We start from the raw sequence: 17,029 nt of genomic DNA, 5'->3' as shown, positions 1-17,029 counted from the left end.
CAAAGGTAAAATGCCCCCACGGGCACCAGGGTGGGGGGTACAGATAAATAACACCACCCCACCACCCCCTCCCTCCTCCTCCCCACCCCCTCAAAAAAAAAAAAAAAAAAGGTTTGGTTTGTTCAGTTTTCACTATTTTCGTCTTGCTTTATTTTTTTCCTTTTTTTCTTAAAAGTCATTACAAAAAGAGCCATCGAGGAGCCTCCTACAAAACGGGTTAGTGTTTGTCTCGGGTGGGGATTGGGGGGTGTGGGGAGGGGAGTCATGTCCTGCCCCCATCCCTCCACTCCCAGCCCAGCCCCCTCCCCCCGTGCTCTCCTCTCATCAAACCCCTTAAAAATTGCACGTGACGTTTGGTTTTGAACAGCTTTCAGCAACTCAGGGGGTGGGGGTGGATGGGGGGGCTGCCTCCCACCCCCTCACCCAAAAAATGGTGGGTAAGCGAGGGGGGTTCTTCCCCCAGCTCCCCCCAAAATCTGCTGCCAGGGGGGGAAGAGCCATCAGTGCAGCGAGTTGTCAGGTCTCAGGGGGAGGATGGGCCCCCCCACTGCTGCACATGAGGTGTGTGTGGGGAACATCTGCTTTCTGGGGGGGTGGGGGAACAACCACTTTTGGGGGGGTGAGGTCACAATGCCAGGGACAAGGCTGCAGGAGCAGCCCCCCAGGCTCCTGCCCCCCTCAGAGATGGGACCCCCGAGGTTGTCCCCCCCCAGAAGGAGAGCTGCCCCCCACCCCAGGGGGAGCAGGGCAGTGGGTATGGGGGCGGGGGCTTGTCCAGGGAAGGGGATAAAACAACAGAACACCAAAGTTTACCCTGTTAAATAGAGCTGCCTGTTGGGGAACGGCTCAGCACCGCTGCTGGATGGGGGGGGGGTTATATCCTGCCCCCTCCCATCCCCCCAAAGCAGGGTGACCCCTCCCCAGCTGGTCCCTCACCCCCTCCCCGGGCTGGCGGCGGGTGCAGAGCGTGGCTGGCGTGGGCATGCGGGGACCACGCGGTGGGGGGTGTGGCGGGGGGGAGCTGAGGGCTCGGGGAACCTCAGGGAGCCCCCCCCTGGTCCTTGGGGGGGAGGGTGGAGGCACAACCCCACATCCCCCCAGCAGAGCCCCCTCTCCCTCCCCTCCAACCCACAGTGGCTTCACAGCCCTGAGTGGGAGAGGAGGGAGGAGGGGGGCTCCCAGAGGAGGACGGGGTGGGGGGGGGTTGAAGCCCACGCTGTGTGTCCCCCCCCCGCCCTCAGAACTCCACCTTGCACGCAGGGAAGGTCTCATCCTGCATGGCCACGGTGCTGTTGCTGCCCAGCACCGTGATGCCCAGCTCCTGCTGCCGGTCGTGGGTCTCCTGGTACCACTCGTGCATCACCAGCGAGTCGAAGGTGGGGATCAGGGTCACCTGTGGAGACACCGGGGACACCTCGTCACCCACCCCCCAGCACGGGGAAGGGGCTGATCCCCCCTGCCCCAGGGACCCCTGGGGGCTCACCTGGATGTCGATGCCCCACTGGTGCTTGCCGCTGAGGAGGGCGTCGAGGAGGGGGCGCAGCACCCCCTCCTTCAGGTGGTCGTCCCCGCTGACCACGTAGCAGAGGGAGCGGACGCGCCGGAAGAACTCCTCGTCCACGGTGCGGGCGCTCCAGGAGCCGGGCAGGTACGCCAGGTCCACGTAGATGGGGGGGCCCTGGGGGGCTGCAGCCCGTGAGCCTGCAGGGTGGGGGGGACACACACCATGGTCTGCAGCAGTCCCTGATCCCCCCAGACCCACTGCTGGTGTCCCACAGGGACCCCAGAGCGGGAGCCCCCCCGTCCCACACCCCGTACCTGCGGGTGATGCCCGTCCCGCTCCCGCCGCCGGCCGGGCTCCAGCGCCACGGGTGGTCCCGGGGGTGCGGGGGTCCCCGAGGGAGGGGCCCTTCTTGTCCCCAGGGAGCGGCCTGGCCTTGTCCCCGCTGTCCCGGGCTGAGCTGGTGGGACCCCTGGCCTTGGGGGCCGAGGAGGGGTGTCGGGGGGGCTCAGCCTTCAGGGCAGGGGGCGCGGAGCCCACGCGGGACGGGATCCTCTTCACCTTGCTGGGGGGCTCCTTCCTGCCGGGGGGCAGCGCCTCGGGGTCCACCATGCAGATCCCAGGCTGGGCGGGGATGGGGCAGGGGTCCTTCAGGGGGGCCGGCAGAGGGTCGCAGGCTCTGGCCACGGCGCGGGGCGGCCGCTCCGAGTCCTCGTCCGACTCCAGCCCGTCGGCCAGGAGGGAGGGGCAGTCCTCGGTGGCCGGGGGGACGTCGGAGTCGGAGAGGGTGGGCAGCGACTCGCTGACGGAGGTGGGGGGGGTCTCCCCGGGGCGGCCCCGGGGCGGCACCAGCTCCTGTGATGGGTCACTGTCCGACAGCTCCCGGGGGCTGGCGGCGGCCGAGGGCGACCGCTCGGACTTGGGGTGCTCGAACTCGCAGGGCGACACCAGGCACAGGTCCACGTCGTGGGGGGACTCGGAGCGGCGGCCGGGCCGCGGTGCCGCGTCCCCGTCGGCCCAGGGCGGGTGGTGGCAGGGCCGCAGCGGCAGCGACAGCCCCCCTTTGGCAGGCTCCGGTTCCGGCGTGTCCCCGGTGCCCCGGGAGCGCCGGCCCTCCTCCGGCGGGGACTCGCTGACCGGCGGCAGCACCTGCTCGAAGGAGACCGACAGCGATTCGTCCACCTCGGTGGAGTGCGGGGAGCCCACCTCGGCCGGCAGCGAGGGCGTGGTGATGGTGGGGGACACGTCAGGGACTTCATCCTTGAAGGGGCTGAGGGACAGACACCCCGCCTGCTTCTCCTGCCCAGGGCCATCCTGCCCGGCCTTGCCCCCGCCCGCCGGCCACGCGTTGGGCTGCCGGGCGGTGCCGGTGCCCGGCTCCTCCGCGCCCTCGTCCACCGGGGACTGGTGGAAGGGCGTGTGCCCGGCACTGGCCGGCCCCGAGCTGGCCGGGGACATCATCTCCAGGGTCTTCTCCTCGGAGCTCCCGCAGGGGTCCTCGGTGCCCTCGGGGCCGTGGTTGAGCAGCCCGGTGGGCGTCAGGTCGAAGTTGACGCTGCGGTCGCTCTTGGGGGTCTTGGCCATGGGCGAGGGGGGGCACACGGCCCTCAGGGGGCTGCTCTCCAGGTAGCGGAGGCGCTGGGGGCTGTCGGGGTCCTCCAGGCCGTTCTCCAGGCAGGAGGAGTCCCCCGGCCGCCTGGGCCCCCCATTCTCCAGGGACAAAGGCTCCAGCTCGCTCTCGGCCGTGGCGATGCCCTCGTCCGTGGATTCCTCCTTCCTCCTCCTCCTGCCGGGTCCCGGCTCCCGCTCGGCCTCCGGCAGCATGTCCTCAGGGGAGGAGGACTTGGAGCCATCCGACGTCCCAGGATCCTTCCTGGCACCCACCTCCCGTGGGGTTTTACCCTTGGGTTTCTCCAGCTCCTTCTTGAGTGGCGGCTTCTTGATGCTGCCAGCCTTGGCCAGGGGCTTGCGGGTCTCGGGGACCGGCGTTTTCCGTGCTGGAATCTTGGCTGGAGCCTTGGCCTCTGCCTTGCTCTCCTTCGTGTCCTTCCGCAGTGTCTCAGCCTTCGCCTCCTTCTTCACCACCTTCACCTCCTTCTTGGCCTCCCCTTTCCCCTCGGCCCCCTCGTCCTTCTTTGGTGGCTTCTTCTCCTCTTTCTTGGGAACAGGTTCCTTCTTGGGAGCCGCTTTCTCCTTGTTCAGCTTCACCTTCACGTCTGCCTTCGCCTTCTCCACCGCAGAGTCTGGCTTGGCTCGAGCATCCTTGGCTTTCTCCTCTTCTGACCCTGTTCTGGCCGTCTCCCCCAGGGATTTTGGCTTCTCCTTCGCCCCAGCCTTCACATCCTTCTTCTCCACCTTTGGAGTCTTCTCCTTGGGCACCGGTGCCCCAGCCTCCACCAGGCTGAGCTTGGAACCCGACTTCAGGCTCTCCTTGCTCTCCGCCCTCCTCTGCTTCAGCGGCTTCTCCGGCGGGGACGCTGACACCCCCTTCAGATCGTTCTTGGTGACCACGGGGTGCTTGAGGAACTCCAGGTGCTTCACCTTCTCCAGCCCCTCCAGGATGCGGGCCTGGGGGGTGCAGCCGGGGAAGAGCACCCGGATGATCTTCTCGGAGCGGCTCACGGGGTGCCAGACGAGCAGGACGCACACCGAGGTCAGGCACTGCAGGGGCAGGTCCTGCTCCTTGGGGTACCCGTTGCCCGCCCACTGCTGCAGGAGGAACTCCAGCTCCTTGGTGCCCTTCACGGGGTTCAGCACGTACATGTCCAGCCGGCCCACCCCCATCTTCTGGAAGAGCACGGTGGGCTCGGCGCGGGGGCCGCTGTCCCGGGCCAGCAGGTTGGGGCGGATGCCCAACTTCTCCAGGTAGTGCAGGGTGAGGGCGGCCTCGTCGCAGCTCTTCAGCACCCGGGAGTTGCCCTCGATGTCCTTCAGCTTCTCGGAGGCGTTGAGGAAGACGACGCCCAGCTCTGGGGAGATGAGGTTCTTGGCCCAGTCCCCGTTGCCCTGCGAGCTCTGGGACTGGGATGGGTCCTCCTCCAGCTCGGCCAGCTTCCTCTGGAGCAGGCTGTTGATGCCAGGCAGGCTGTCCGTGCCCGCGTGCGTCACCAGGATGGAGTCGATGCGGTCCAGGTGCCGGACCAGCTTCCAGAAGGAGGATTTGGGGTTGGAGCCCCCGTTGACCAAGACGTTGAAACCGTTGACGGCAAAGAAAGCAGAGTCCCCTCTCCCGCCCGGGAAGATATAGCAGCAGGGCTTGGAGAGCTTGAGGAAGCCCACCATGGTGGGGGGCTCCAGGAGGTCGAAGGGGGACTGGGGCTCCAGAGACTCCGACAGGTACTCCATGAACTCCTCCAGCCCCTCCATCTCCGGCAGGACGCAGCCTGGGTTGTAGCGCAGCTCGATGAAGTCCTGGAGGTTGTGATGCTCCAGGCCCGAGTCCCTCCACTCCCCAAAATCGGGGCAGCTGATGGTCAGCCTGGCCTTGGCCGAGGGGTCTGCGGAGCTCAGGATGTCCCCCACCTGCGAGGGGACGGGGACAGCCAGGGCTTCAGGGGGGAGGTGGCACCAGGGACAGCGATGTGGCGGCCACGGGGGGACCCTGCCTCACCCCCCTACCCTGGGGGTCCCACATTCCCCGTACCCACAAAGGGGGGGCCCTTCCCTGGTTCCCTCCCAGCCCTGGTGTGGCTCAAGGCCGGGATGTGGCTCCCCCAGCATGGCAGTGAGGGGGGGACACTCCAGCAGCCCTTTGGAGCAGTGGCTGATCCATCCCCCTCCCGCTGCCGTGCCCGACTCCCGCCCAGACGCCGGCGACGTGCGCAGACAGCGGCTCCGGCAGCGCCCGCCCGCAGCCCCCCCAGGGAGGGGGGGGACAGGCAGCTCCTTCCCCAGGCTCCCTCCCCCGGAGCACCACACCTCCTTATCCGTGAAGATCTGGATGAAATCCCGGAGGGAGAAGCAGCCGGTCTGCAGCATCAGCTCGCCCGTGTCCTCCACGCAGGGCCCCGCGAACACGAGCAGCTTGTGCTGCGATGTGTCCGTGATGAGGTTCCGCAGCTGGGGACGGGGGGGACGTGAGGACGGGGAGCGGGGGACGTGAGGACAGAAGGGACGCGGGGACGGCGCTCGGATCCACCCCAGGGCCGCCATTCCCAGCTCACCTCGTCGCACAGTGACTTGTCGGAGGGGTTGAGCAGCACCAGGGTCTCCAGCACATCCCCGCGGTGGTGGAGGGTCCTCTGACCTGCCGGGAGCAAGGGCTGACCCCCACCCTCCCCAAAATGGGGCTGCACCCCCACCTGGGCCTCATGGAGGAGGGGAGGGCAAGGCCAGAGCCTGCCCAGTTTTCCGGCGGAAGAGGGACAGCCGTGATCCCGCTCTGGACACCGCGGGGGCCAAAGGACACATTTCCCGTGTCCTTCCTGCCACAGGGAGCGGAGGAAAGGCAGGGGGGGCGGGCTGGGGGAGCCCCTTCTGCCCCCCAAATAACACAGCGAGCACTGGGTGCTCCTAGGGGGGGGGGTCTGGGGGTGCACCCCCTTCCTAGGCAGGGAACCACCCACTGGAGACCAAACTGGCACTGCCGGGGGTGGGACACAAAGGGGCGGGAAAAAGGCACTGGAGCAGCCCCAGCTCCATCTTCTCCATTCCCTTCTCCCATGGAAAATCACATCCCGCCCCGCGCCGGGAGAAGGAAGCGGTTCCTCACGTGGGGGCATCACGGGGTTTGCATGGGGGGGGGTGGGCACAAAGCCAAGCCTGTTCCCACAGAAAGAAGGGTGGGGGGCGGTGCCCATGGAATCAGGGGGGTCCCATCACCTTGTGGGGGAGTTTTCCCCCTTTTTCCCCCCTGTTTCACCTCTCACGATGCTGGAGAACGTGGCCGAGTGTCGGGACACGAAGAGCTTCAGCTGCTCGTCCAGGTTGCAGAGGGTGAGGTCGATGTCCCACGAGCGGATCCCTGCGGAAAACAGGGGCCAAAATTTTGGGGAAGAGGAGAGGGCAGAGCTCACCACCCACCAACACCCACATGGTGCCGGGGGGGACTGTCCCCACAACATCCCCCCCCCCCCGGTATTGCCCCTCTCACCTCACCCCAAATTGGTTTTGGGGGTCCCCAAACCCCCCTGGATCCCGAGGCCCCCACACCTGCCCGGCAGGTGAGCGCCCTGCGCAGTGACTCACGGCAGCACCGGCTGTGCCAGCGCCAAATCCCAACCCCCGGGGCACGGAGCACCTTTGCCAGCACCTCCTCAAAGGGGGTAATTACGGGATTAACGGCGCTGGAGGATTCGGCACACGCCGGGCTCCACCTGCGGGCACCTGCGTCCTCCCGGCGCCCTGAGCACACCCAGGGGCAGCCCCAAAACGCCCCCTCGGGGCCCCCCAGGGGGGTTGGGGGGCCTGGCAGTTCCCCCAAACGGCTCCCAGTAACGGTCCCCGAACTGGGGCCGATGGCGTAACGGGGGCTTGCACAAGGCTGGGGTTTTTGGGGGGGGGGTTTGGGGACGTTCAGGGCTGCCCTCGTAGGGTCCTGCCATGAGGGGACAATGGCTCAGTCCCAGCATTGTGGGGATTTCGGGGATTTTGGGGATCTGCTTCAGTGTGGGGTGTTTGGTGTCACGGCCTGAGACAGCCCCCCCCACCCAGCTCAGGGAGGGGCAGGAGTGGGACGTGGGGGCAGATCCCGGGAATTTAGGGGAGCAGAGCCTGGGGATCCAGGGGGGAGCAAATCCTGGGGGGGTCTGGGGCTGGGGGAGGAAGAAAAGCTTAGAGACTCAAATTGTGGGGATTTGGGGGGAGATCGTTGGAGTTTAGGGGAGCAGATCCCAGGGGCCTCGGGAGAGGCGGGGGGAAGATTCTGGGGTTGAGGGGCAGGAAAAGGGGCAGATCCTTGAGAACAGAAGGGCAGATCCTGGGGGCCTGGGGGCAGGAAAAGCGGCAGATCCTGGGATTTCAGGGGAGCACATCCTGGGATTTTAGAGGGCCAGATCCCGGGGGACCCGGGGCAGGGAAGGGGCAGATCCTGGGATTTTAGGGAGGGGCAGATGCCGGGGGTCCTGGGGCAGGAGGGGGCTGCCCGGGGTGGGAGACTCAACCCCGGGAGGCCCCTGCGGAGGGGAGGAGGGACGTTGGGAGGAGGGACCCCCATGGGGGGGACCCTCCGCGTCCGGAGCATCACCGCGCGGTCTCACCTCGCTCCAGCTGCTGCAGCGCGGCGGCTCTGAGGCCGGGCCGGTGGCAGCCGCCGCCCACGATGGCGAGCAGGGAGAAGCGGCCGTGCGGCCCCGGGGATGCCGCGGGAGCAGCGGCGGGGGCCGAAGGGGCCGGAGGGGCCGCGGGTACCGGAGCCGCCGCCATCTTCGGGCGCCCCCCGCCCGCCTGCCGGCCACGCCCCCTTAACGGCCGCGCCCCCTGCGTCACCACCGCCCCGCCCCGCCCACTGATGTCACCTCCAGCCAATGGCCAACGGACGAAGGGGAGCGGGTGGGAGGGGCGGAGGTGGGCGCGGGGCGGGGTCTTAAAGGGGCAATGGCGGGGTGGGGCGGAGGGTGGGCCCCGCGCGGTGCAGGGTGGGCCGGCGGAGCCCCCGCGTCCTCTTCCCTCGGGTGCTCCATCCCTCCGGCTCCGGAGGGCCGGGGATCATCGCTACCGTCATAGGAGCCCCCCCAGACCCAACCCTCAGCTCCCCCTCCCCGCTCTGGCATCGTTCCCATTCCCGCTCCCCTGCCCCGCATCCCACCCCTTCCCATCCACGCTCGGAACGCCTCACGGCCGCCGAGGGGCGCTGGCACCCCAAAATTCCCCCCCCCCAAAAAAAAAGCAGGCAGCAGGGTGAATTCAATCATTTAATGTGTCCCACCCAGCCCCACAGCCCAGGGCACCCGAGGGTGCTGTGCGGATCCATCCCGGTGCGGGGAGGGGGCACAGGCGAGTGGCAGCTGGTGTCCCCCGGCGTCCCCGATCCCTCAGGAGCACTTGAGGATGAAGAGGTTGCAGGAGGTGCCGAAGGGGCAGCTGCAGAGCTTCCCGATGCGCGCCCCGCGCCGCACCGCGCACGACTTCCCGGGCTGGCACTGCGGGACCGCACCGTCAGCCCCGGCACCCGGAGGAGGTTCGAGGGGCTTGGGGGTCCCCCTGAACGCCCAGGGTGAGCACCCACCGCCCCCCAGCCCTGCCGTACCAAGGGCACCCAGCTCAGCCTCTTCTCCAGCGCCGGCGGATCCCTCGTCCCGAGCTTCTCCAGCACCTCCTGATCCCTCGTCCCGATCTTCTCCAGCACCTCCTGCAGCACCTCCACCTGCCGGACACGCACCGGGACACCGCGAGCTCCCGGGACAGCCCAGGGCTCCGGGCCGGGTCACCCCGAGCCCCCCAGAGGCTCTGGATCTGCATCACCCTGAGCCCTCCAGATCCTTGTCATCCTGAGTCCCAGGAATTTCCACGGGCTCTGGATCCTCGTCACCCCAAGGCCCCCCAGGACGTCCATGGTGTCTGGATCTGCATCACCCGGAGTCCCCGGCAATGTCCGGGGGTTCCTGGCACGCCAAGTCCCGCAGGATCCTGTCCCATCCACGGAGGGCCATCCCCATCCCCCCCCGTGCCTGGCATTATCCCGATCAGGAATCAGGGCTGGGGCAGGATCAGGGGGCTCAGGTCAGTGTTTAGGGTGCATCCCTCCCAACACGACCCCACCCCAACGCAGCAATTCCCACGTGCTGTGGGATGTCCCCAGTGCTGCTCCTGCGAGGAGCCCCCCAAGTACCCGACAACAGCGGCACAAAAACAGTGGTGGGGTCCTCAGTTTCCCCCTCCCCCGTTCCCCTAAAACACCCCAGCACGGCCAGAACCGGCCCCTGAACAGGGGTGGTGGGAGCAGGAGCACCCTGAGGTGCCCCAGAGCCACACGGGGGGTGCTGGGGACCCCCTTCCCCGCTCCCCCCCCCCCAGCCCCTTTACCAGCTCTGTCTCCTCCTGGCTGTGCCCAGGCAGGCTCAGGTGGGGAAGGACCCCTGGCACTGGCTCGGGGGTGCTGGGCAGGATGAGGCCAAAGCCCACCAGGTAGAGCAGGCAGAGCCGAGGGTGTCCCATGTTCCCGGTGCTGGAGCCTTCCTGGATTCTCATGGAAGTGCCAGGCTCAGCTTTATAACCCCCAGCCCCCCCAGGCCCCGGCCTGGGCAAACACCCGCTGACGCAGAGCTGTGTGTCCCCCCAGCCCTGCCACCGTCACCAGGCTGGACGGGGGGACACAGCCCCGGGAGATGCATCCCTTGGGATGCAGGAGCCAGCGGGATGGACGTCAGCACCGCAGCCAGGGAGGGACCCCCAGGGCGACCCCCCCGCCCCGCAGCCGGGCAGAGGCTGCTGCCAATTCCCTGAGCAAACACGGGGCTCATCCCGGCTGGATCATCCCGGTGCATCCCCCGGACACGGCGCAGACGGGAGGGGGGGAAAAGGGGGGCAGGTGGGTCTCACAAACAGATTTATTGCAAAGATGGGGACAGGCAGGGGGACACGGGGGGACTAAAGCCTTGTTGTCCCCCAGCCCTCCCAGTATCCACAGGGCAGTCCCCCAGTGCCACTGCATCCCTTTGTGTCCCACAGGCGCCCCCCAGGCGCCCCCCGGGGGTCCCTCAGTCCCGCAGCACCACTGTGGGGTCCCTTCGTGTCTCACAGCCCCCCCTCCAGTCCCCCCCGAGGGTTCTTCAGTCCCTCCGCACTCCTGTGGGGTCCCCCCTGTCCCGCAGCACCCCCAAGTCCTGTCCCAGGCCACGAGCACCACAGCCAAGCATCCTCCTCCCACTCCTCCTCCTCGCTGGGGGTCTGGGGGGTCCCTCCACTCGCTCTGTCTCTTCGGTCTGGGCTAGTCCAGACCCCCCAGCCCCGAGCCGGTCGCCCTCAGACCGGTCCGGTCCCGGTTTGGTAGCCCCGGTCCCGGTTTGGTAGCCCCGGTTCTGGTTTGGTAGCCCTGGTCCCGGTTTGGTAGCCCCGGTCCAGCTCAGCCCCGGGGCTCGTTCCCCGGGCCGCGAGTGGTCCAAAGCCCCCCCACCCCACGCGCGGAGCCCCCTGGGCAGTGAAGTCCCCACCCCACGGGCGGGGGGCGCGCTGTGACTACACTTCCCAGGGGGCTTTGCTGCGGGGCAGAGAGTGCCCCCTGCTGGGGCGGAGGTCCGAGAGGCGGGAGCGCCGCCACCCGTGTGATGAGTTGCGGCCACGCGCGGACACGGGGGCTCAGCGGGGGCGGGGAGAGGGGGGGACAGGGCGCGGTGGGGACACACACAAGGCGCCAGCAGCGCCGCGGGCAGGTGGGAGCGTGGGAACACGTTTCACGCGGGAGGAAAACTGAGGCACAGCGTGGGCGCTCCCCGCGACCCCGCGGACACGCACCGGTCCCGACCCGGGGGCCAGGACGGGGCGACCCGGTGTGCGAAACCCCGGGATGCTCGTGGGAGGCGGCGGGTGCGCGGGGAGCCGGGAGCGCGTCCCCGGGAGCGCGTCCCCGCGGGCCCGGCCCGTGTGCCCGGCAGGTGGCGGCCGCCGCCCGCCCCGCAGCCCGAAGGTCCCCGCGTGTCCCCGTTTCCCCCGGTACGGAGCGCACCGACCTCCCGCTGCCCCCGCCGCAGGTCCCGGTGCACGGACAGAGCCGTCCCCGCGCCCCGGTGCGCGAATTGCCACCCCCCCCGCTGCAGCCCCCGCTCGAACGACAGACCCCCGGTGCAGCCCCCGGTGCACGGAGCGACCCCTCGGTCAACGAACCGCCCCACGGTGCAGCCCCCGGTGCACGCACAGACACCCCCGGTGCAGCCCCCGACCCACGCACCGACCCCTGGTGCACGGACCGAACCCCCGGTGCATGGACCCACCGCCGGTGCAGCTCCCGGTGCACGGAGCGACCCCCGACCCACGCCCAGACCCCCGGTGCACCCCCCGGTGCAGCCCCCGGTCAACGAACCGGACCCACCGTGCAGCCCCCGACCCACAGACCTATCCCGATCCCGATCCCGATCCCGATCCCGATCCCGTCCTCTCAGACCTCCCCCCGCGCTGCACGGGCGCGACCCCCCGGTGCAGCCCCCGGTCAACGAGCCGAATCCCGGTGCAGTGACCGATCCCCGGAGCTGGACCCCGACCCCCGGACGGACCCCTGGGGCCGATCCTCCCCCGTTCCCCCCCCCGTTTCCCCCGTTCCCGGTTTGGGGGGGGGCAGTTTCAGGGTGCGGGTTTCCCCCCGCGCCCCACCCGTGCCTCGTCCCCACGTGGGTCCCGCCGGCGGCGCCCAATCAGCGCCGCGGCCGCGGGCGGCCTCGCGCAGTGCCAGCCAATGGGCGCCGCGGGGGCGCCGCGCGAGGCCCCGCCCCCGGCGGGAGCCTATAAAAGGCGGGTCCGGGCTCGGCGGAGCCTCAGAGCGATCGAGCTGAAGGAGCGGCCGGAGCTGAGCGGGAGCCGCGATCGCGATAGAGCCGCGATATCTCCTCGATACCTCAGCGGCACCTCCGTAATAGCCGCTCTCGGGATTATTGCTCTTGGAATTTGCCTTCTCTCGCTTGGGATTACAATTGCACCATGACCCTGGAGGAGCTGGTGCCTTGCGATAGCAGCAAGTAAGTCTCGGGCAGCTCGGGGTTTTTGGAGGGTGTGGGAGGGGTGTCTGTCGTTGTCGGTGCCGGCGCTCACCGGCTCTGTCGTTCCTCCGCGACAGGATGCAGGCGGTGAGCGAGGCGGTGGAGCGGGTGCTGGTGGCAGCGCAGCGGCAGGACCGCCTCACGGTCGGGGTCTACGAGTCCGCCAAGCTCATGAATGTGTGAGTATCGCGACAGGGCTCTGTCACGGGGGGTCTGTCGGGGTGGTCCGGGCGGCACCAGTGCAGTTCGCATGGTGGGGGTCCGTCCTGGAGCGGGTATTGCAGGGCTGGTTCTTGCCAGGGGGGTGTGGAGGGGGTAGAGACAGGAATCCAGGCTGCTTTTGGGGGTTCTGTCCCCCATATCTCAGTGCGACAGGGAGGTGACACGGGGGAGGGGGTGACAGCTCCGGGAGGGAGTCACACACGGGAGACCCCCAATGACATGGGGGGCGACAGCTCCGGATTGGGGGGGCTACACCCAGTGAGGTGACCCCGGTGACACGAGGGGGTGACAGCGCCAGGGGTGAGGGGTTGCACCATCCGGAGCCCTCCTGACCCCCCCGTGCCCCCCACAGGGACCCCGACAGCGTCGTGCTGTGCGTTCTGGCCACCGACGAGGAGGACGAAGGCGACATCGCCCTGCAGATCCACTTCACCCTCATCCAGGCGTTCTGCTGCGACAACGACATCCACATCCTGCGCGTGTCCGGGATGCAGCGCCTCGCCAACATCCTCGGCGGGGGCGACCCCGAGCCGGGGGCCGAGCCCCGGGACCTGCACTGCCTGCTGGTCACGGTGAGCGAGGGGATCGTGATGCGGCCCCGTGACCGCGCCGGGCGCCGCGCCAGGGGCCGGGGAGGGTGACGGGGCTCGGGGCCACGTGTCGGGGCGCTGGTGGCACTGACCTCGTGCTCCTTGCTCCCCCAGAACCCGCACACGGACGCCTGGAAGGGCCAGGGGCTGGCGGAGGTGGCGAGTTACTGCGCCGAGAGCCGCGACAGGAACCAGTGGGTGCCCTACGTGTGTCTGCAGGAGCGCTGAGCCCTTCCCGGACCTGAAGGATTAAAAAAAAAAAAACCAAAAAACCAAAAAAAGCCGACATAAACCAGCAGGATAAAAACGAAGGAGAAAACAAGAGCCAGTTCCAACCCACAAACCCAAGAACCCACCGATTTTATTTTTCTTTTTAACCGGAGAGGAGAAGGAGGAGCAAGAAAGGGAGCGCGGCTGCAGCGGTGGGAATGGAGGGGGAGCCGTGCCGAGCCTGGATGGACGCTGGCCAGGGCCTGGAGGGACACTGGCTGGAGCCCAGAGGGACAGTGGCCAGAGCTGCCGGCCCAGGAGTCGTGCTGGCCCAGGGGCCGGAGCTGGGGACCCCCAGAGCCCGGGGGGGGTGACCCCGGAGCTGGAGACTGTCAGGATTTTTGGCAGCTGGGACCCGATGGAGGCGAGGACTTGCAGAGGGGTGGAGTTTTTTCGTTGCAAAAACTTGCTTTTTTTTTCCAAGGAATTACCAACATCTGCACAAGATGGACCTGCAACCCCCCCCGGGGGTGCTGCTTTTGCACTTGGAGACCCTTGAGCTGAACCTTTTCCAGAGTTTATTCTTATACCGAGTGAGGAACTTAAATTTATTTGCAATAAAATATCTGAAGTCACCGGTGTTTGCTCTTCCCTCTGCTCTCCTGGAGCTGTTCCCACGGGGAGTGGGATCGGCTGCTCCTGGGTGGCTTTTGGGGTGGGCTCCAGCCCCCACCTCCCCCTGGGGCTCTGCACACTGTGGGGGGCCTTGGGGGAGGTCCTTTAGTGCAGGGCTGGGGGTTCCCACCCGTGTGTGGCCTCCCCATGCTGCTGGGGAAGGAGGAATTCCCACCCCACCCTTCTGGGGAAAAGGGTCTTTCCAGGAACACCCCCGGGTTGCCCAAAGCTCTGTGGGAAACTGAGGCACGGCCCCCCTGCCGTGGGTGGGGGCTGACCTGGGGTTATGGGATGGAGCTTCCCCCCACCCCCACAGAAACCACAGCTCCCCGAGGCCACGGGAACCGGGACCAGCCACCCACGGAGGGAGGGAGAGCCTGGGAAACCCCCCCACGCCCCCATCCCCTCCCACTGCTGTGGGAATTCCCTCCCAGGTTCTCCCTCAGCATCCCCCGGGGGCTGGATTTGGGGTCAGAGAGAGTGGGGTGAGAACCCAAAGGCTGGGGGGAAAGTGTGGGAGGGTGTAGGGACCTCCAGGCCCCCTCCTGGGGGCAGAACCCCCCTGGCTGGGCACGGGCTGTGCTTGGGTGTGGGCAGTGTCCCAGCAGGGCCGGGAGCTGTGCCAGCCCCGGGAGGGAGCCAGGACCATCCTGCCCATCTGGACACCCTGTCCAGGCAGGGACAGCATGACCATCCAGCCTGGCTGGGACACCGTGGCCATCCCAGAGTGTCCTGTGGCCTGGGGACGTGCCTTGTGCCCTCCTCTGGGGCTGTGACCACAGGGGGAGGGTGTGACAGCCCTGGCTGAGGCCACCCAGCTCTGTGTACCCCCCCAGTGTATCCTGGGGGTCCCAAGGGACAAGGTGGAGGCAACACCCTCTGGGTGGCCCAGACTGTGACCCCCCCACTGCAGCTGGGGGGGACACACAGAGCAAAGCCCCCCGGGTCTGCCCAGACACACCTGACACGAGCTGGGAGGTCTCAGCTGGGAGCTGGGGGGGCGATGGGGGCACGGCCATCCCTGGGATCACCTGGGAAAACCCGAGGGAAAGGGCCCGAGGGCGGCTGAGGCTCCCAAACTCGTTTCACTGATGAGGCAGCAGGTCACGAGGCCATTCCTGTCCCCGGTGTCACCGCGGGCCACTCGTGTGACGAGCGCGTCAGGCCGGGTGCGTCATGGGGGTGGGAGGAGGGACAGCCCCCCCAGACAGCCCCCCCAGCCCCCCCTGCAGCCCCCCAGCCCGGGCAGGACACCCACGGTGCAGCCCCGACCACAGCCCACCCGGGAGCGCACACGGAGCCGCCCACGCCGGGCCGGGTCACGCACATCCCACCCACCCACGGCGTCCCTGCCCCCCCGTGGGCACCAGGACCACCAGGGCCCCCCCCAGACAGCAGCGCGGTGCAACCCCAGGGGCCCAGGAACCCCAGAACACTCCCACCCCCAGTCTACCCTGACTCACCGTCCCAGCCAGGCATGGGGGCGGTGGATCCCGACTGGACACTGATCCATACTTTCCACCCATCCAGAGCCGATCCAGACACCTGGGGGAGGCAGGGGGCGGCTGCTGGGGTTTGGGGGGGGGTCCCTGATTCACGTACGGCCAGACATCCCCCCTGTCCCTCCCCCCAATTCCCTTGGCACCCTGCCAGCATCCCAGAACTGGAGAGGAATCCCAGGGCTCGGAATGGGGGTCCTGGACTATTTTGGGCTTGGCTGGAGAGACCCCAGACCCCCCACCACAAAATAAAAACCTGACACAGAGAGGGAGAGCGTGTTTGGGGGTGCAGGGAGGGACGGGGGGGTCTCGGCCACCCCGAATGGGCCCCGGGGGTGAATCCACACCCCCCGTGTCCCCAGGACCCCTCACGGCGAGGTGGGAGGGGTGAAAAGGGGGGGAGCTCGGCTGGGAGGGGGCACCGAGCCCTTTCCTGGCTCTGGGGCGGCTGCAGCCAGACAGGGCAGGGCCGGATCCCGCTCTGGAGCCGCTGATTTACGAGTCTGGGCTGGGTGGCTCCGGCGGCTCCTGGCCCCGGCCCCGGGCTCTGCCTCCACCCAGGGACAGACACGGGGGACCAGGAAATGGGGGGGCATCGCCCTCTCCCCCCCCGGCAGCTCGACCCATCCCGACATCCACGACCTGTGGAAATTTGGGCTGTGCCGCACGTGGGGAAACTGAGGCACGGAGGTGACCCCGTCCCCCCCCCCGCAGTGATGCTCGGGGGGGTGGGGGAGTGGCGGATTCCGGAGCGGGAAGTGTCACCCCGAGACGTCACGGTCGTGGCCCCGTTGCGTCACGGGTGTCCCCGTGGCGGGGAGGGAACATCGTGGGATCCCCCACGGTGAGGGATTCGGAACCCCCGTGTCCCTGCCGTCATGGGGGTCCCTGGGATGGGGGAGGACACCCGGGGTCGTGCAGTGCTGAGGGGGGACCCCCAGCGCCCTTGTCGCCCTCCCCCCGGTGCCACCGGGACGCTGCGAACCGCGGTGGCACCGCCGGGACCCGCGGCCGTCCCTGGGCCACCCGGTGCCATCGGGTGCCAGCGGCTCCGAGGGCAGGGAGTTAATTAGAGCGGCGGGGATTTAATTAGAGCCGCAGCCGGGCTAAAAATAGCCCGGCGGAGGCGGGCGGGTTATTTTTAGCCGCTCCCAGCCCGGTGCCACCCGGCCGGTGTCGCTCCGCATTGGCACACGGTCTGGTGGCACCGCCGCCCTGTGCCAGCTCCGGCGCTTGGAAGCGGATTCCCGGGAAAGGAGCCGCTCCCGGTGTGTCCTGGAGGTTTAATTTGGGGGATTTGGGCATTTGTGGCGCGGTGGGGGCAGGGACCCCCTCCTTGTCCCCAGCTGGTTGTGGGACGCCGGCACGGGACCTCCGTCCTGCTGTTTGTCCCTCTGCCTGTCCCTGTCCCCTGTCCCAGTGCCCGTCCCGCTGCCCATCCCGCCCTTCCCAGCCCGCGTTTGGGTCAGACAGCGAAACATCCCAGCTATTCCCGGCACGCGGCTCCAGCCCGGCCGGAGCAGCAGCAGCAGGAGCAGATTCCCGCAGGACCCGCTCCAAGCCTCTCCCGGAGCCTGGAGCTGCTGGGAAGCGGGGCAGGAAGCCGGGGCAGGCCGAGATCCTTTTTCTCCGAAAAGGGAAGGAACGCTGCTCTGGGTTTCGCTTTCCTGTGGCTCCACGGGCTGGGAAGGCTCCGCTGCTTTCTGG

At 68.3% G+C, this 17,029-nt stretch overlaps 3 protein-coding genes across 3 annotated transcripts; 1 reads left to right on the top strand and 2 right to left on the bottom strand.

Moving 5' to 3' along the window:
• Window positions 1-99: 99 nt before the first annotated feature.
• MAP1S (microtubule associated protein 1S) lies at window positions 100-7,888 on the bottom strand. The gene is made up of 7 exons (XM_050321191.1): window positions 7,699-7,888; window positions 6,363-6,464; window positions 5,665-5,747; window positions 5,420-5,560; window positions 1,819-5,023; window positions 1,484-1,701; window positions 100-1,393 (listed from the first exon to the last, which is right to left on the bottom strand). The coding sequence occupies exons 1-7, from the start codon at window positions 7,862-7,864 to the stop codon at window positions 1,238-1,240; spliced, it is 4,071 nt and encodes a 1,356-aa protein (XP_050177148.1). The 5' UTR covers window positions 7,865-7,888; the 3' UTR covers window positions 100-1,237.
• A 483-nt stretch (window positions 7,889-8,371) lies between these two features.
• Window positions 8,372-10,093, bottom strand: LOC126643045 (cocaine- and amphetamine-regulated transcript protein-like). Its single transcript, XM_050321170.1, has 3 exons — window positions 9,464-10,093; window positions 8,688-8,804; window positions 8,372-8,580 (listed from the first exon to the last, which is right to left on the bottom strand). Exons 1-3 carry the CDS (start codon window positions 9,626-9,628, stop codon window positions 8,473-8,475), a joined length of 390 nt encoding a protein of 129 aa, XP_050177127.1. The 5' UTR covers window positions 9,629-10,093; the 3' UTR covers window positions 8,372-8,472.
• Window positions 10,094-11,913: 1,820 nt separating this feature from the next.
• GADD45B (growth arrest and DNA damage inducible beta) lies at window positions 11,914-13,783 on the top strand. Its single transcript, XM_050321305.1, has 4 exons — window positions 11,914-12,105; window positions 12,204-12,305; window positions 12,701-12,920; window positions 13,053-13,783. The coding sequence occupies exons 1-4, from the start codon at window positions 12,068-12,070 to the stop codon at window positions 13,164-13,166; spliced, it is 474 nt and encodes a 157-aa protein (XP_050177262.1). The 5' UTR covers window positions 11,914-12,067; the 3' UTR covers window positions 13,167-13,783.
• Window positions 13,784-17,029: the final 3,246 nt, after the last annotated feature.

The sequence above is a fragment of the Myiozetetes cayanensis genome, unplaced genomic scaffold (assembly GCF_022539395.1).
Source record: "Myiozetetes cayanensis isolate MyiCay16 unplaced genomic scaffold, myiCay2020 scf26, whole genome shotgun sequence".
NCBI classification, from domain to species: Eukaryota; Metazoa; Chordata; class Aves; order Passeriformes; family Tyrannidae; genus Myiozetetes; species Myiozetetes cayanensis.
Note: the sequence above shows the minus strand (reverse complement) of the source record. Positions and strands in the feature narration are given on the sequence as shown.